This window comes from Cervus elaphus, chromosome 18 (genome assembly GCF_910594005.1).
Source record: "Cervus elaphus chromosome 18, mCerEla1.1, whole genome shotgun sequence".
NCBI lineage: Eukaryota > Metazoa > Chordata > Mammalia > Artiodactyla > Cervidae > Cervus > Cervus elaphus.
In genome coordinates this window covers 36,602,207-36,622,687 of record NC_057832.1, presented here as the reverse complement: position 1 = coordinate 36,622,687, position 20,481 = coordinate 36,602,207, and the positions used below count along the sequence as shown (strand labels likewise).

The 20,481-nt window shown below is 37.1% G+C and overlaps 1 protein-coding gene across 8 annotated transcripts in view; it reads right to left on the bottom strand.

The window, feature by feature from the left end:
- The window catches only part of HDAC9 (histone deacetylase 9), a 986,419-nt gene that overhangs the window by 374,315 nt on the left and 591,623 nt on the right, over positions 1 to 20,481 (bottom strand). For all 8 annotated transcript variants that reach the window (XM_043872541.1, XM_043872548.1, XM_043872545.1 and 5 more), the window contains 2 exons: positions 15,598 to 15,713; positions 2,128 to 2,250 (listed from right to left, as the gene is read on the bottom strand). In XM_043872541.1, coding sequence (XP_043728476.1) covers positions 2,128 to 2,250; positions 15,598 to 15,713 — 239 coding nt within the window. The remainder of the gene's footprint in view (positions 1 to 2,127; positions 2,251 to 15,597; positions 15,714 to 20,481) is intronic.

Here is a 20,481-nt window from a genome sequence, read left to right as displayed (position 1 = left end):
AGATACTTTTGTTTAATAAAATAAACTGCAAGTGAAATTAGATATCACCTAAAATTGCTATTAAGAACTTGAAATATATGATAACATAGTAATAAGGCAATAATAATTATATCATCAATAGTAATAATGAATTCTCCTAGTCAAAGAACTTAATGAATGGTGGTCATTTTGGTATTACAAAAGCAGAGGTCTAATACCTCAAAATTATGTGGCATGTTTCTTTTCAAAACTCATGTTTCATCTTTCAAAATTGCTGTGCGCCAGGGAAGCAAAGCAATTTTCAGTGATGGGGAAATTGAAGGACAAAGAGGTAAATGGTTTGTCTTAGTCACACAACAAGTCGATGCAATGTTTAACCTAGAAGTAATTCCTTCTCCTGGCTTCTTCTCCTTAAAATTTCCCACTACTCAGTGGGGAAATAGAATATTAGAGATCCCTTTGCCAAAGCAATGCCAAGCTTGAAAAATTAATTATGATAGCTTCATACACAGCAAAATGGAAGCAAAGAAAAATGAAACTTCAGTCCAAACCACACTGGTTTATTCATCCAATGGTACCAAATGGTATTATCATTGAAACATTTAATAGTCTGGCTTTTAGTACTTGGTCCTTTGGGGAAAAATTCTCCCTGACCACATTAAAAGTAGGGTATTTGTGTTAGCTGGTAGGAGTGACTTAGAACATGCAAAAAAAAGTAGAAAACTTATATGTCGTAAGCTTTTGTGTTAGTATTTGCTCATCACCAGAAGAGACAGAAAAAATAGGAACAGAAGAATATAACTTCTTTTGAAAATAATTTTTAATAAGTGAAAATTTGAAAATATCATCCATAAATATTTTTTATTTCATCCCTAATTTCTTTTTCCTTTTCACTAGTCAATTGTTTACAAATGCTTCATGTAGAATTTCAAGGGCATGGCTAAATTCAGTGTTTTTTTAAGTCTGTCTTCTTTAATCCCCAGTATAAAACAACATCCAAACTTTGCTTTTTCCACACTTGTATAAGATTACTGCATCACCTAAGATAACATTCTACTCTATTACAAAGATCAAATATAATAAGTTATCTCTTATATAGATTTGTAATATGTATTGAACATAATCATAAAATTTATCATTTAAAAATGTCACCATAAGCATGAATGTGCATAAACTAGCATACCATAGGATAGGGTTTATATTCTGCAAACAGTCACAAAACGGTCAACTCTTTATAATTTCCTGATGTGGGCATATTGTAAAAGATATGAATTTGACAAGATGGACTCAGTGGAAGATTTGCCAGACTCTTGAAGCCATTTAAAAATTGGCAAAATTGGTGCCAAGGGTTGGAACAGATTTCTCTTTAAACTGAATGTATCATATGACCTCTGCCTAATTTAATTTAATAACTTTTCACAGATAAATTATCCAAGTTTAAAAATCTTTTACTATGACTACAATTTATATTATTTTAGAGAATATGTGTGAAATATAATTATTGCTGTCTCCTGTTAGCTGGACAATTACCTCCAAAAAATCCTACTTCAGTTGTTGAGACTTTTAAAGTAATTGATTCACTCTGAATTTCCAAGGAAGAGTTTAATATTGTTCTCAGAGAGGTTTTCCAGATATATATTCTCCAGTACCACTGAGTCAGGGATCTAAATTCTCAAAATAAAGTCATTCACATAATAAACTCTTTAAACATGCTGCTGTGCTTCAGACACTGCCCTCTCAGCACTGGCCTGAGTTGAGGTCCAGGTCTGCTACTTGCTGGGCTTGTGATCCTGGACTTTTATGCATTCCAAGTCTTGGCTGCTTCTTCTGTTAAAATGTGGTCTGTAATCTATTTCATGGGATGGCTGTGTGGAGCTAGCAAAATAATATACCTGGAGACTGCTTTCTTTTTTAAAAACTACAAAGCATTATACAAATGTTAGTTATTATTTGTATATATTATTATATGAATCAATATGATTCTTTAATGTGAGGTCAAACTGAGTATCTTTCAACAACTCGGCCAATAGTGAAGGAGAAGTAGACTACCAAGTTTCCCTGAAGTCTAAATATACAAGTAAAGAATGAGAGGTCCCCTAGGAAAATAGTCCTCGGGCTGGTTTAGGCCAATGCAGGGCAATGACTTACATTGAGCTGGGTTGACACTGCTGGAAGACCCAGGGTGATGTTGGGCAAAGAGGGAGAGGTATAAAGACTGAGCAGGTTCATGGAATCTTCGTGAATTAGAATGCGTTGCTGTGAAACCATTTTCTATTAAAAAAAAAAAAGTGAAAGGGGATTCGCACAATATTATAATATCACAAAGTTTACTGTAATGTTCAATTTCAGAAAATAGGTTTTATTATAATCTGCCAAAACATTTAAGTATTTTAATGAAGAATTCACAAGTATTTTATGACTTCTGTATCCAAAAATGCTAAATGCAATAATTAAATTAAAATTTTCTTCATCAGATATAATTGTAATATCTGAAAAAAACTTTCTAATTCATTTTGAAAAAATTAATTTTTAAATTTCTACTTTTATGGAATATAATCGGTGTGTTTGTCATCAATTGGAAACACACAACAATTAAATTGAGTAATCTTTATGAGTATAAATAGATTTTGTGTTACTGAGTGATGAATATGTATGTAATGCCATTATAATCATTATTCTCATATGGATTAAATATCATTTTACTGATGGGAAAACACACAGGAGAAAATCTTAGATTAAATATTGCTTTATAGGACTTCTATACTAACTAATCATATCATTGTTTAAAATTTGTGAATAGACAACTCTGTGTGCTATTTTTAAGTCATTCATATTCAGAAACTAAAGTAAATGTGAGAATGTTATGAGTTCCCTGGGTCTCACTAGTCTTCATTTACACTGGAATACCTTGAACATTTTGGCATCATTTTTTTTTAATCCAATACCAAGAGTCATGTTTTCCCACATGTGGCCTAATATGGTTGCTTGAATTACATTTTCTGTTTAACTCTTGCTTCCCTCCCAGAACTCTTATACAATAAGAGTTACAAAGGTCTTATTCGACTAAGGAACTCTGGCCTGATATGGTCCCCAAGGGAACAACATCCTTGAAAAAGAATACTCCATGTAACAGTATGACACAGTGACTGCTTTCTTCCCAAACAAAAAGCATATGGGACTCCAATAAGAGACCACCTCCAAGAGGGATATTGCACACACGGGCTTTGACTAAAGTAAATATAATAACTTGTCAAGTATGTTTGGGGGAGCTGTAGATTTTCCCCTGGACAAACCTGGGATATCAATTAACTGGGGAAAATATCATGTGCTAATACAATGCAACCTCAGAATGTCACTGAAGAGTGATGCACCACCAAAACACAGGATGTTATTCCAAAACATCACCTCAATCATACGTTTGTTTGGAGATGAGTCGTAGTCTTAACATAATAAGAGCAGAGGGCTAAAGGTGGACTCTTCTCATTGCAACTTGGAATTCCAAACTAACTCAGAGTTTGTTTTTTCTTAAAAGAACAAGTCAGATATTTGCTCATGAAAAGCAAGAAATGCACTGAAACTTTTAATATTACATTGAGTTTATACGCAAGCCTTTACAAAATTAAAGTTGTTGAAAACCCATGAAGATTGTTGGAAAAGATTTTATCATTACAATGTATGAGACTGCAATTTTATTTAAAGAGATACCAACAATGGTTATATATTTGCTCTAATTTAAAAAGCCAAGATTCATAAGACTGATTTTGCTTATGCTTCTACCATGAATTTAAAATATAGACTATATACCTGAATGCAAATAAAAAAGTATATGAGGAAGCAAAAATACTTTAACAAGCTTATTGGCAGCAAGCAGTCATTTATAATAAAAGGGTATTTCATCTGCTTATCTGTATTCACGGAAGACAAATAAATGTGGGGAAAAAATTACTTTAAATCATGTACAATACTCATTCAAGGTTATATCTGTATCTCACAGCAGAGACTTGACATGCACTAGGGAAATACACCAAAAGTTACCACAACCTCACAAAACAGGTTATCTTTGTTTCCCAGACAGAATTTGTGTGACATCTTCCCACATCATCATAGGAAGCAAATCTATACCAAAGTGAGAAAAAGATTTCTTCTCACATGTAATAACTGCAGTAGCACACTGGCTGCTCACAGGAGCTTTTGACTAAAGTGAAGGGACTAGGGAATGTTCATACTCTGAGAGTTCAGACCCCTGTGGTTTCATGCTGTTTCTAGGACAGCACCTACCATGTCTCAAGGCCTATGCCAGGGAGTTCTAGGGCATCGACCATAGTCCTCCCAGGCACTCTCCAGCACACCTTATATTCTCGTTATGGATGAAGGAACTGAGTGATTGCCCTAATTCTGGCTCCCAGTGGGATCAGCAATAAAACTTTTAAAGTGATCAAGGCTGGATGATTTGTTGTCAGGTACTGCTCCAGAAGCTATGCACTGCTCTGGAGCCATTATTGCAGGACAAGGGAACCACAAAAATGTATGGAGAAGGAGGAAGCTTGAGAGAAAAAGAGGAAGCACAATTAGTCTTGGGGCTTATGGAAAAGAATAAAAGTGTCCAACTGGGAGCCAGTGAGCCTCGTGTGAGAAGAAAGCAGAAGCCCTGGTGACCTGATAGATGTGAGGATTTCCAAGTCATGGAGACAATTCCTGAGGAATAAGGAAAGTCTGAAGTCCCTAAGTTCACTAGCTAGAGCTGGCTCTTCCCACAGAAATTAACTGGTATATATCACATCATGGAACTTCAGAGACTTGGACATAATTTGTTTCCTTCAATTTACTGACAAGAAATAAGCACAGCATGTACATAAACTTCCAATGGATAAAATCCATTCAGACAGAACTGAAATAAGGTTTTTCTCAAATTATCTTCTTTAATAACTTTCCTTGATTTGACTTTTTGATAGAAGCAGGCTGTTTCAGGTTAATATTTCTTAATAGGAAACTGGAGCTGTACTGTACGCTGCTAAAAGAGCGCAGACACACTTTAAAGTCAGAGGAACAGACGGTGAGAGGGGCCATTTCACTGAGTCAGTGAAGGATCCTGACCAGCATTCTTGCAAGGTTGGAAGGTTACCCCACCTTAGCACTGAGGTGAACTTACAAGTATTTCCAGGCAAGGCCAGGGCTTTTCCAGGAAGTAGTCTTGAAACTGATCCAGCCCTTCAAACAAGGCTATGCTAAGATACCAACGTTTCATATCTTAGAACACAGGGAAGATGGTTTTAACCTAAAAATTTTTCAGAGTCAGAAACTATTGCTGTGGTCAGATAAAATGGAAATATTTAATGTACAACAGCTATCGCATAACATGCACAAAAAAAATGAATTACAATTAAGTTAGATTAACAGGGTGGTATTGGAGAAGAGAATGGCAACCCACTCCAGTATTCTCGCCTGGAGAATCCTATGGACAGAGGAGCCCAGCGGGCTACAGTCCACGGGGTCGCAAAGAGTCGGACATGCTTGAGCGACACACACAACAGGGTGGTACAGGGTGGGAATGGTACAGAGATGCCCTACACCACACAAGTGCAAAGAAAAGTGGAGAACTGGCTCTAATGACCTGTAATAATTACCATAATTAGAGTATGGTTAAAACACTTCAATGGCACAGAGCAGGTTGTCAATTTTAAACTAGGCTCTGATGGGTAACTAGCATTTCACCAGAAAGAGCATGATATTGGAAAGAGGGGTACGACTGAACTGGGTGTTGGGGCAGGGGAGGCCTATCCATATTTTAATAATGACCTTCAAGTTTTAATTACTGTTCTCACCATCATGGCAACTGGAATAATCTTATGGATAATGTTGAAATAAAATTAATATTTTATTAATAATAAAATACCCATACACTGAAAATTTACATGTATCTCAATAGATCTATTTATTTAGCCACTGAAATCAAGAAGACATTGGTTTCAAGCAAAAGATTCAACTTCTCTTATGAAATGGACACTGGCAAAAATTAGAAAAATAGACGATGTTAAATGTTCGAGGCATCTAAGAAGTAAAAACCATCACACATTACTGGTGAGACTGTGGACTGGCATAGCTATTCTGGAGAACATTTCAGCACTGTACCCCATGACCCAGAGATTCTTCTGCTCTTCAAGAAATTCTCATTTAGTTACAAGGTGATACATATACATACACAATGGAGCATTTTTTGGTGGTGTGAGAACTGGAGGTCACTGGGACATCCAACTGGAGAATAGGTAGGGAAAATGGAGCAGTGCTCGCCATGGATTACTACAGTGTTTAAAAGCAAACTATTAGGCATATGTATCCATTATATGAGTGGGTGTAACAAAGACATGCTTAGTCATAAAAATAAGAAATGGAAAGAGGCTGATGACACCAAACCATGCATACCCATTAAAATTCATGAGCGCAAAGCAAAAGATACATGTTTCATGTAAGAAGCTATACAAACAAACAAGAAAACAGGAGAAAATGACTTCCTATAGGGGCAATGAAAATGGAAGTCAGGATAGGAGGGAAGGAGGGAAGGAGGAAGGGAGGGAGTAGGGAAGGAAGGGTGGGAGAGAGGGAGGGAAGGGAATACCTTTATTACTCTTAAGACAAAGAAGTCAACAGATGACCCCTGACAGAACACTATATATGTCATCACCTACTTTTTAAGAAGCTCATAGAAAAAGTGGATGCAAAAATTTTAAGTTGCTGCATGTTCAGAATTATATACAATATGCATAAGCATTAGAAAAGGAATATAAGTATAAGGTTTTGGTGAGCAGCAGTCTGGACTGGGGTAAAGCAATGTAGTCGAAGTATCCTATACTGAAGCTCCACTGCTCAGTGGCTTGTGACTCAGGGCAGCTCCTAAGACGGGAGGAGCTGACTAGATCTACGAGGTAATGTCTGTTCTCTTAGAGTGGCATCTGGGGAGACACGCTTATAAGCCTCAAACTGTTTTGCCTTTAATAAAAGGTTCCAAATCCTTAAGTCTAGTCTATCTAAATAAAAAGAAGAATCATATTAAAAACAAACAAGTAAACAATGAAAATTTTTAAAAGTTCTTAATTGTTTAATGTTTGCCTATGGCTTCAGCAATACATGAACCATGAACTTCCAGATGTTCAAGTTGGTTTTAGAAAAGGCAGAGGAACCAGAGATCAAATTGCCAATATCCGCTGGATCATCGAAAAAGCAAAAGAGTTACAGAAAAACATCTATTTCTGCTTTATTGACTACGCCAAAGCCTTCGACTGTGTGGATCACAATAAACTGTGGAAAATTCTGAAAGAGATGGGAATACCAGACCACCTGACCTGCCTCTTGAGAAACCTGTATGCAGGTCAGGAAGCAACAGTTAGAACTGGACATGGAACAAGACTGGTTCCAAATAGGAAAAGGAGTATGTCAAGGTTGTATATTGTCACCCTGCTTATTTAACTTATATGCAGAGGATATCATGAGAAATGCTGGGCTGGAAGAAGCACAAGCTGGAATCAAGATTGCTGGGAGAAATGTCAATAACCTCAGATATGCAGATGACACCACCCTTATGGCAGAAAGTGAAGAGGAACTAAAAAGCCTCTTGATGAAAGTGAAAGAGGAGAGTGAAAAAGTTGGCTTAAAGCTTAACATTCAGAAAACCAAGATCATGGCATCTGGTCCCATCACCTCATGGGAAATAGATGGGGAGACAGTAGAAACAGTGTCAGACTTTATTTTTTTGGGCTCCAAAATCAGTGCAGATGGTGACTGCAGCCATGAAATTAAAAGACGCTTACTCCTTGGAAGGAAAGTTATGACCAACCCAGATAGCATATTAAAAAGCAGAGACGTTACTTTGCCAACAAAGGTCCATCTGGTCAAGGATATGGTTTTTCCAGTGGTCATGTATGGATGTGAGAGTTGGACTGTGAAGAAAGCTGAGCACTGAAGAATTGATGCTTTTGAACTGTGGTGTTGGAGAAGACTCTTGAGAGTTCCTTGGACTGCAAGGAGATCCAACCAGTCCATCCTAAAGGAGATCAGTCCTGGGTGTTCATTGGAAGGACTGATGCTGAAGCTGAAACTCCAGTACTTTGGCCACCTCATGTGGAGAGTTTACTCATTGGAAAAGACCCTGATGCTGGGAGGATTGGGGACAGGAGGAGAAGGGGATGACAGAGGATGAGATGGCTGGATGGCATCACCAACTCGATGGGCACGAGTTTGAGTAAGCTCCTGGAGTTGGTGATGGACAGGGAGACCTGGCGTGTTGCGATTCATGGGATCGCAAAGAGTCGGACACGACTGAGCGACAACTGAACTGATTGATGGCTTTCATGGTATTTTTCAGGATGGCATTTATTTCCTCTTCTCATTTCAGACAGCTGATAGAAAATTAAAATCGCCATGTGATAAAATTTTTTAGGCAGTAAAAATCTCTAAGTTTTCATTTTTACTGGACACTCAAGGGAATGGCAACCCACTCCAGTATTCTTGCCCGAAGAATTCCATGGAGAGAGGAGCCTGGCGGGTTACAGTCTATAGGGTCTCAAAGAATTGGAGGCAACTGAGCAACTAACACTCACTTTCACTTGGTTTTCAAGAATGTATTATTATAAAATGGTTTGGAGACAAAAAAATTATTTGACAGGGGCTTCCTTTGTATTTAAAAGTCACTGATGTTTTTGTTAAAAGTCTTGGTTTGCAATATTGACTCATGTTATTCCTAGTAAATGATTCTTCTGTCATAGCAACCTCTTTTCCCTTGGGGGATTGGATGAGGCGTGTCTTATTTGCAGCCATCTAAAACCCACACCCGCTCAGAAGCGAGCATAACATTTACAGCAAATGTCACAACAACTATTATGAAACAATCAGCAGATGAGTCATGTGAGATTGGGGCAAAACAAGTGACATTTCAAATGATTTTAGAGTACTTAACCTTGTTATTAGAATCCATTTTTAAAATCATTTGTATCTGCTGGAAAAAATTATTTAAAAAATCACAGAGCAGAGCCAGCCACTAATGTTCAGCTAGAAATAAACCAGCTGTTTGGCTACTGTTAAAATAGCTATCAAATAAATCTACCGAGCCTAAAATAATGGTGCTGATATTCACGGAAACATATTTGAACCCACAGGCCTACAGTATTAACAATAAAGTAACTAGATAGGTAAAGACATCTCTGACTGGAGTTGGAAATAGAAACTCCTGAGGTTTCAGCAACCCAACCAAGTTTACAAATGGGGAAACCAAGTAGCTCCAGCGATGCAGAGTCTGGGACAGGGCATGTGTAAGAAACTAGAGAAATAGAAGTGGCCAGAGCATATGGAAGCTCATTCTCACATGGGATTTTCTGGCTTGCAGACAAACATACTAATGAGTTTTCCCTACTAGGAGTCAGTATTAATAACAACAAAAAATGAACTTGTTCCACAATTCACCACCTGCCTTCCAAATAATGATCCTCCACAACAAAGCTGCTGGGGTAGGTATTATTTACACTATCTTTATTAGATAAATAACCTAAGATTCAGGGCAAGTTTAGCGACTTAACCAATGGTGACCAAGTAGTTGGTTTTGCAGCCGGGTTACTTGGTAGCCTTCCGAATGCAAGAGTAGAATATCTGAATTCACAGTACTGTTTCTTTAGCCTGTACTTAAAAGTAAATTCTCCTCTTGCTTCTGTCTTAACTTTTATCTAAATTACACAGAATAGATGAATTATAAGAGAGAAATTTTCTTTTTACCTAAGTTTCAAGAACAGCCTGAAATACAGTTTACTTTCCTATTTCCTAAACAGTAAAAAGGGAGTAGAATCCCATTCATCTACATGGGATCTGAAAGAATTATGTGACATGCTTTTCTAATTTCAGATCACAGAATAGAGAGTTGATTCAAAAGTACACTGTTATACTATCTTAAAAATGAAAACTCACCTGCTTTGCAAAACTTTACTACTTAAGCAAAGATGGTAGAATAAACCTATTTTATAAATGGTAAAGTATGCAACTAATATAATTTTTGAAAGTGTAATGATGTAAATTTTTCATACCCCCAAATATTTCTTTTGATATGAAATTATATGCTATTATTAATCTTAGAGGGTGTCTGTAAATATCACACAATTCAAAATGATTATTAATCAAAAACTGGCTGAAAAACATTTTTTTTCCACTTTTCTTTAGTTTAAGTGGAAGGATTTGGTGATACAAAGCTAGCATATTAATTTGCTGACAGTTTCAGTCTGAATTCTGCTGTCTCCTCACCTCCCCAGTATGAATTATGCTACAGACCTCTGTAAATGCAATGCAGCAGAAAAGCACATGTTAGTCATCAGGGTTGGATTTTTTGTTCTGGGCCATGGAGAGGCTACCCATCAGTGCATAAAGGTCTGCCCACCTGGCCTTTTGGATCATAGTTCAGGCACACAATTAATTCATTATGAAGTAAGTCACTGCTTGCTTTTGAACTAGTCTTCCCAGCTCTGGAGGTGAATGTCCTGTCACTGACCTGAAGAAATACCTCTACTCTTTCAAACTCCATTAAATCACATTTCCGTCTGTTTTTTTTTTTTAAACTGGTGGAGGTAGAAGGAAAGGATATGTTCAACAATTAGCTGAAAAGCTAATTGTTGGGCATCTAAACAGATATTTGTGTTTAGGTATCAGTAAAGGTTTTAGAAGTATAAAACAGATTAAAATAATACAAGCAAATTCCTTTAATTTACAGTCTCCATTGTACATATTTTTTAAATTTAATTATAGGGTCACACAATGTAAGCTACTTAACAGGTTTTAAAAATCTTGAAGTAAAGAGAAAATCTCATCTTTTCCCATTTATTTCAAGTCTTATGAATATGTATTTCTTTGTTATACTAAGTACTGCATGCATATATTTGTATTTATAGTGAAGGTATATATGTATCATCATTTTTTGTAGCAAACCATGTCCCCTCCACTGTTCTCCTTCCTGAGAGGTAACCATCATGCTAGATTTTGTGTTCATTACCCCTTTGATTTTTTTAAATTCTTTTGATTTTTTAAAAAATATAGTTATCTACATATGTTTTCCTGATCAAAACATTGAACTGCTGTTTCTAATCTTCACAAAATACCATCAAGCTATAAGTGATCTCCTGTTCCTTTGAACAATGCATTTTGAAAAATCATGAATGCTGTTGAATGAATGTAGTTTAGTGTGTTTTCATTTCCTAAGAACACAGAATTCATCCAGAACCATTTTAGAATCCAGATCCTTTAGTGTTTGTGCTACCAAATCACATTCTTTAAGCTGAGAGGAAATGGAAATCTAAAGTTTTTTAGAAATATTTGGGACCAAGTTGTACTTTCTCTGAAAGTTCATTAAAGGGTTGCAGAAAACTGACTGATGTTGAGATATAATTTATAATTGCACTAACAGAAATACAATGCCTATAACCAATAGTCTTAAGAATCTTACGTCAATGGTCACAAATACATGTGAAATATTTATTTCCTCTGGTGTCGTGTTTAGAAAGAAAAATGAAAAGCAAAGGGACAATGGGATGGTAAGAAACAAGAAATAGATGGAGGTCTGGAGAAATGCAGTGGCTTGAATAGTATTCTTCACAAGGCTGAAAGATGGTCACAAGTAAGAGAGTTTCCTATCTATTCTGTTCATTTTCCTTGGAAAACTGAGAGAAAATTTTGAAGTCCAAAATGAATGTGAGAGGTTTCCCTGGTGGTCCAGTGGTTAAGAATCCACCTTGCAATGCAAGAGACACCAGTTTGATACCTGGCCCAGGAAGATCTCACATGCTTCGGAGCAACTAAGCCTGTGTGTCAGACTACTGAGCCTGTGCTCTACAGCCCATGAGACACAACTACTGAGCCCATGTGCTACAATTACTGAAGTCTGCACACCTAGAGCCTATGCTCCACAACAAGAGAGGCCACCACAAGGAGAAGCCCACACATCACAACTAGAGAGTAGCCTCTGCTGCTGCTGCTGCTAAATTGCATCAGTCATGTCCGACTCTGCGCGACCCCATAGACGGCAGCCCACCAGGCTCCCCCGTCCCTGGGATTCTCCAGGCAAGAACACTGGAGTGGGTTGCCATTTCCTTCTCCAATGCATGAAAGTGAAAAGTGAAAGTGAAGCCACTCAGTCATGTGCGACTCTTAGCGACCCCATGGACTGCAGCCTACCAGGCTCCTCCGTCCATGGGATTTTCCAGGCAAGAGTACTGGAGTTGGTCGCCATTGCCTTCTCCAAGCCTCTGCTCGCTGCAACTAGACAAAGCCCATGTGCAGCAATGAAGACCCACCACAGCCAAAAATAAAACAAATAACAAATAAATAAATCTTTTAAAAATAAGTAAAATAAAATGAATGTGTATTCATGTAGAAAGGATTTACATTTGCTTTTTCCAGATACCTAGGAAACTAAAAATCTGGGGCTCTTTAAATTAAATTAACAATTTCAACAATTTTAAAAATTGGGGCTACAGCCTTATATATTCTGGTTACAACCCCTCATGGAGAGAGTGTGCCCCTGCCCTGGTCTACATCAAGACATCCTTGGGGATGGGGATGAGGGACCCACCAATGTAGCATAAATATGGGTCATGGATTGGATGGTCTCCTATTAGATCATCTTCTCTGGTCAGTACAGGACTCTGTCTTCTCTCTTCTGAAAACCAAAACTCAAGACTCAAGTAAGAAGTGACTTCATTGATTCCAGTTCTTTCCCTATAACGGATAACCTCTGGGTGTCTGCTTTCAATTAGCCAGATAATTTATGACTTATAAATAAATTATTATACATTTATGTTAGTATGTATGAAATTATAGACATATATTTTGGCATAACATATAGAAGATACTTTTTATCAGTCAAGCTGACTGTCCAAATTCAACTAGATTGCGTTAGGAAACAGTGAAGTGAGTTCCTTTTGAATAAGAGTGCTCCAGTGGAAGTCTGGTAATCACATATCAGAAAAGCAGATGATTCAAGAATCAGAGATTGGATCAATCTCTTTCAGCTCCAAAGTATCCTGACTCTATAGAGTACAATGGAAGACGCATGTCACAGTTATATATGAGAAGTTACTATACCAGCTTCTCCTGTAGCAAGCAATGCATGACAAGGAAGCATTATAATGACAGAGAAGAAAACTCAGAATTTCAGTCAATGATGGTGACTCCAAAACAGCTGATTCCATAGGAATGGCTGTTGCCTTTGCTTAGCCTGATATGGAAACTACATACATAGTCTATTGTGTTGTGCAGTCACTAAGATGTGTCCAATTCTTTTCAACCCCATGGACAAGCTCCTCTGTCCTCCACTATCTCTGCTCAAACTCATATCCATTGTGTTGGTGATGCTATCTAACCATCTCATCCTCTGCTGCCCTATTCATCTTTTGCCTTAATCTTTCCCAGCATCAGGGTCTTTCCCAATGAGTCAGCTCTTCGTATCAGGTGGCCAAAGTGTTGGAGTTTCAGCTTCAGCATCAGTCCGTTCAATGAATATCCAGGATCGATTTCCTTTAGAATTGACTGGTTTGATATCCTTGCTCTCCAAGGGACTCTCAAGATTTTGAAAGCACCAATTTTTTGGTGCTCAGTCTTCTTTATGGTTCAACTCTTACATTTGTACATGACTACTGGAAAAACCATAGCTTTGACTGTATGGACGTTTGTTGGCAAAGTGATGTCTCTGCTTTTTAATACACTGTCTAGGTTTCTCATAGCTGTTCTTCCAAGGAGTAAGCGTTTTTTAATTTCATGGCTGCGGTCACTGTCTGCAGTGATTTTGGAGGCCAGAAAATAAAATCTGCCACTGTTTCCACTTCCCTCTTTCTATTTGCCATGAAGTGATTGGACCAGATGGCATGATCCTAGTTTTCTGAACGTTAAGTTTTAAGCCAGCTTTTTACTCTCCTCTTTCACCTCATCAAGAGGCTCTTTACTTCCTCTTGGCTTTTTGCTATCAGAGTGGTAGTGTTTGCATATCTGAGGTTGTTGATATTTCTCCCAGCAGTCTTGATTCCAGCTTGGGATTCATCCAGCGTGGCATTTCACATGAGGCACTCTGCATATAAGTTAAATAAGCAGGGTGACAATATACAGCCTTGACGTTCTCCTTTCCCGATTTGGAACCAGCCTGTTCCATGTCCAATTCTAACTGTTGCTTCTTGTCCTGCATACAGGTTTCTCAGGAGGCAGGTAAGGTGGTCTGTTATTTCTATATCCTGAAGAATTTTCCATAGTTTATTGTGATCCACACAATCAAAGGCTTTAGCACAGTCAATGAAGCAGATGTTTTTCTGGTATTCCTTTGCTTTTTCTATGATCCAACGGGTGAAGACAATTTGAGCTCTGGTTCCTCTGCCTTTTCTAAAGCCAGATTGTACATCTGGAAGTTCTCAGTTCACATACTGTTGGAAGTCTAGCTTGAAGATTTTGAGCATTACCTTGCTAGCACTTGAAATGAGCACTACAGTATGGTCGTTTGAACATTCTTTGTCATTGCCCTTCCCTGGGATTGGAATGAAAACTGACCTTTTCTAGTCCTGTGGCCACTGCCGAGTTTTTCAAATTTGCTGGCATATTGAGTGCAGCACTTTAACAACATCATTATTAAAGATTTGAAATATCTCAGCTGGAATTGCATCATCTCTACTAGCTTTATTTGTCGTAATGCTTCCTAAGGCCCACTTGACTTCCCACTCCAGGATTTCTGGTGCTAGGTGAGTGACCACACTATTGTGGTTGCCTGGGCCATTAAGACTTTTTTTGGATAGTTCTTCTGTGTATTCTTGCCACCTCTTCTTAATCTCTTCTGCTTCCATTAGGTCCTTGCCATTTCTGTCCTTTCTGTCCTTTATTGTGCCTATCTTTGCATGAAATATTCCCTTGGTATCTCCAATTTTATTGAAGAGATCTCTTGTCTTTCCCATTCTATTGTCTATACACACAGACAAATTCTTGTTGACTTCCAAATTTACTGTTTTCTATTCTTGTATCACTGGCTTCAACAAATCATGTGTTATTTCAGACCCATTTTCTTGAATCTTTTGTTTTTCAAGGACAGAGTTCATATATCATTTATCTGTCTATCCTCATTGCCAGGCAAAATGAATAGCATATAAAAGGTCCTCAACACATTGCTTAGTGGAACTCTGTTCCTCAACTATGATACTACAACTATTTTTCATTACTCTTCAGGTCAAATGGATAAAACCTACTTTGTTGGGCAACCGTTTCTCTGAAAAGTTTACATGAAGTTGTTTTCACTTACTGATGTGTCTACTCACAGCAGAATAACCAAGAGCCATGAAGAAGGACTTACAGGGTTGTACAGTTACTGGGCAGTGAGTGTATCCTCAGCATAACTAAGAGTGTGTGGGTTTTTTCTTTTTTTTGAGGATTACATTTCAGTATTTTCAAACCTGTGATTATCATCCAAACTTTGTAAATAAATCATGTTTACTCAGTTCCACACATTATAAACCTATCAGAAAAGTAACTAAGGTCAGGTGGCTTTCAACTTCAATTCAGAAATATCACTGAGTTTTAGGGGGCTAATCAAAGATTTAAAAACAACCAAAATAATAAGAGCCTTACTTCAGCATGAGGAGTAGGTGGCAAAACTGAAGTCTCATTTTCAGTAATATTTCCAGTTGGACCATTGTTTGGTGAACTGGGACCAGATCCTGGGGAACTGCTACTGACTGAAGATTCTGAAAAACAATGGGAAGTACAAATAGACTCATGAAAAACATACAGAAATGAACTGTAGTTATACTCTAAGTAATATACAGCAACAGACACTGTTTTTTCCCCCAGCATGAATGACAAGTACCATGTCACTAAATAACAAGAACCCTGAAAAAATCTGGAACATTTCTAAATTTTCCTATCACTTTTCTCCCCTTCTTTTCACTGCTAAAAATACAACATAGTAATTAATAATTTTAGAGAATATATTCAGTTAGAGAGGATTATAGAAGCTTTTGATTAGGAAAAAAATAATCTTCTATTACTTCCTCTGTGCTATCATAAAAAAGTATAATTGTAATAGACTTGCATAGTTCATAAAAACATGCCATCAGCACATGAGGCCTGGAACCACTTCCATGGTATGTGGAAAAACTGCTTATATTCTATGTTATAAATAGCTCTTTATTTAATATACTAAGACTATACCTTATTACAGCACATCTTAGTCAAAGTTATATGAAGAAAATACAGTAGAAGATAAAATCTCAGTGTTACACTGATCACCTTGTACAGCATTGTTTAATCTTAACTCTACCCAACTTATTTTCCAGAAAGTGAGAAACTGTCTAAATTTAATATGTTCAGTTTTAAAGACCAATATAACAAGAAATTCATTTACCAAAAGTTAAATAACAACAATATAGATCGTCTTTGTTATCTTGATATAAAATTCAAACACATTTCAATTTATGACGGAGGTAGTTCACTTACTAAAATATCTAATTAATGAAGTATAAACTTCTAGATCCTAGAAATATAGCTAAGAGAAGCCACCTTAACAAGCTTTGGCAACTTATCAGTTGAGCTCTAATCAATTCCCTATTACCTTCCATAGTTCTTTCATTTCAACATTTTTCTAGGTGTCTCATCCTTTGTCTATTCAGCGCTGCACAAAATGATCTTGATTCACGCTTCTTGGAGGCTGACAACTTCTAAATGATTTCCATCAGTGATTTTTCTTTCTACCTCATGATTCTGTTATACACACTCTCCTTGCCCACATCAAAGTGAAAACATTTCTCTTCTGCTCCCTGCTCCAATACTGTCACATACACTTTCACCCATGACCCCACCCCCGAACATCTGCTTTAAGATTTTGCTCCATGAATTATTTTGAATCTTCAGGTTTTCCTTTTCCATAGGAATTGTCCCTCTAGTCTGAAAGCATGCTAGTAACTTGTAAGAAGTGATGTGCTCATTCCTTTAAGAGCTGGCCATCTAGCTTACTTATTGTGGACAGCAATTGTTCTCTCAAAAAGACCAAATTTGAACAGTTTTGACAAAACAATTCTCATTCTCCTCATCCTTTCTACAATAAAATTCTCTACCTCCAAGTTTGTTTTTCCATCTCTCTGGCTTGTCCTCCTTCAATCAATTCCTAAATTTTAGGTATTCACCAAAGTTTGTAGCCTTATCCTATTTCTCTTTCCCTTGTCAAAACAACTCAAAGTTATGACAACAACTATCATTTTTAGGCAGAATCCTTGCATTCAGTTCAGTTCAGTCGCTCAGCCATGTCCAAATCTTTGTGACCCCATGAACCACAGCATGCCAGGCCTCCCTGCCCGTCACCAGGTCCCGGAGTTTACCCAAATTCATGCCCATTGAGTTGGTGATGCCATCCAACCATCTCATCCCTCTGTTGTCCCCTTCTCCTCTGCCTTTAATATTTTCTCCCATAAAAAGCTGTATTTCTTGTTGTTCCCTCTCAGAATTTCCAGTCTGAATCCCTTTGGAATGCTGGACATTGTTAATCTCTCTTTAATGTATACTGAATTCAGTGCATTTTAATATTAATGTGCCCTGCTTAACTCTGTTTATAGTCATCCTTAGAGTCATTCTCATTCCCTTCCTTACTCCAAATCTAATCAATTACTAGGTCAGTTTGTTTTGTTCTTTCCATTATTTTTCATCTTCTTCTGACTACAGAGATTTCAGTTTAATCTCTCAGCCCTCATTATCCTCTCAAGGACTACATAAAATATCTCCTAATATTTCTGAGTTGCTACAGCAGTCCTTCCAAACTTTCCTTAAACTGCTGCCAGATGGATCAGAGTGAGACGACTTTAACTATGTTCCTCTGCTCCAAAATGGAGCCTGACATTATTCCCTACTACTGCCCTTTCTGAACTCTGCACTCAGTCACATTTAAATTGCCTGCTCCCCGTATGTGCCACTCTCCCATTTCAGGCGGTTTTACGCTCTTATTTCTCCACCTACTTCACCACACGGTCAATCCCACCTCTATGTTCAAAGCCTGGCTCATACACCATCTGTCCCCTGTAAATGGGAGCGCCCAATCTGCAGGCTATAGTTGCTTGCCTTCCCTTGGAACACTTACCACTTTCAACTTTCTATTATAAATACTTCTCTACTCAGAAGTGTATCACCAATGGAAAGAATGTGAGACTGGTGACAGAATTCTGATCATACCACCTACATACTATGGGGTTTCAAGTCACTAGTACCATAAAGTTCCTAAATATATTTCGCTCACTGCCTTTCAGCCTACATATCTTGCTTACATTTTGATTAACATACTTTTTATATGTGCCTCTTTCTTGTTTATTTTTTTTTTATTTTTTTATTTTTTTTCATTAAAAAAATCCTTCAGGAATTTGTTTCCCCTGGACTCCGAACTCTTGTCTTTCTTGTATGACTACACACTGATTTCTAATTAAAGTCTCATTCTGCATCCTGTCTTTAAAAAATAAATAATTAAAAAGAAAACTATTTTAAAATGTCTTGTCAATTTAAAAGTATATTATTTATATTATTTTATGTGATATTCATACTGAAATTTTACCTTATATATTGAATAGAAATCACTATGGCAGATACTAGAATGTAAGACGATAGAGTCTACCACAGGATTCTACAAGATAACACTGGACATGGTCTGGGAGAAGAGGTAGCAACTGATTTTCTGGGAACACTGAGAAAAATGTCTAAGTAGAACTAAAATCACAACTGGGACTTGAAGAAGAGCAACTCATGAAATGGGGGCAGTGGAGGAGGGGAGAGTGGAGGAGAAGACATTGCAGGCACAGGAATGTGCCAGGACCTAGAATTTTAAAAATAGAATGGCTTTGTAGGGGGAAGAGCAGAAGACCCTTAAATTTGGAAAAGGGGAAGATGACATGTGACTCTCATGTTAACTACTGGGAGGAGAGAGGCGGCATGGGTTTGGAAAAAAAGCAAACAGTTGAACCTATGAAACAGGGAAGAGAGAGGATAGAGGTAAGACATGAACAGCAGTGGCAATTCAACTGCTATCATGCTATGGTGGTCTCTGACTGGACAGCAAAAATAATTAGTATTAAGATCCAAACAGAGCTCACCCTAATCAATGAAAACTGACAGAGAAAGAGGATATAGAGGTGCAGAAAACTGTGTGTCCAGTAGTTCAAATTCTCCAAAAACATTTAGATTAACTGCAATATAAAGTTAAAATATCAGTTAAAACATACCAGTTTTACATACAGTTAAAAAAATCAACCAAAGCATCCATAAGTCCCATCTCACTGATCAGAAATGTGTGTCTAGTCTCTTCAAATACAAGATTTTTTCCCTCAGTTTAAAAGGGAGTTATTATCTCACAAAATGAGAGAAAATTTATGATATTTCACAAGTAAAGAACCTGGGTGGAACCCCAGCAAATCCTAACCCCTATAAATGAGAATTAATTATTACTCAGCTAAGTATTGAGATAAATTCCACTGAAATTTGGTAAGAAAGTAAAAGTGACCATGTGGGGAAAAGTTACGATCATGAAAAAGATTAATAGAAAAATAGAAAAGAACATTGCAATAAATAAATAAAACCTCAGTAAGATTTTAAAGAACAAAAAAAGCAATATACATGTGTCTCTATTTTCTTTAAGTTTTTCTGTTATGAGAGAACCTACTATCTCCCATCAGAAAAATGACCTATAGGTCATGACATTAGACAATTTATAGGTTCATTATCATTTACTTTCATTAATACAGATTCATTCTACAGATTCATCCCCACACCCACCAAGGACTTCTATTATGAAAACTTACTTAAGATTTTCACTTAATGAAATACCAATAGGTTTATTGGGGAAAACAGTCTGTAACTTTAAATTCATTATTGAATTGGTCTAAACTAGTGATTATATTTGATACTGGAAAATAAACTCTAGTAAAATAATTATTTATTTAATATTTATTATCCCACAAGAAAAAAAGATTTTCACCAATACTTTTCCTCAGATAAACATGTTAATCTGTCAGGACTGAATAGGAGACTAAACATTTTTTTTTTCTCCCAAGTGATCTGTCAAAATACTGCCTCATTGGTAGTCTACACTTTTCTACCTCTGCCTCCACAATCTTCATATTGTCTCCCTAAACTAGACAGTATTATGACCAAAGAAGATACAGAAAAGAAACAATTTTTAAAAAACTTTCTAAGAATAAGATTCGATCCTAGAGAAATAATGCCAACTGACTACTTTGATATAAGCACAATTTTCCATGGGAATGGACAAACATGGCTCAAGATTTCCATTTCTATATTGATGCAACCAAAGGAAATGGCCACATACAATGCATAGCTCTAAGTAGTTACTCAAAAAACAATAGTTGGTTTTGCTATTCTGGCTAGCCTTTTTGGTTTTTCTATCCCTATGTCTTTTCAGACCAGGTACAAATGGGACTAGAGGGCTTTGTAAGACATCAGGCTGAATTTCCTAACCTGTTC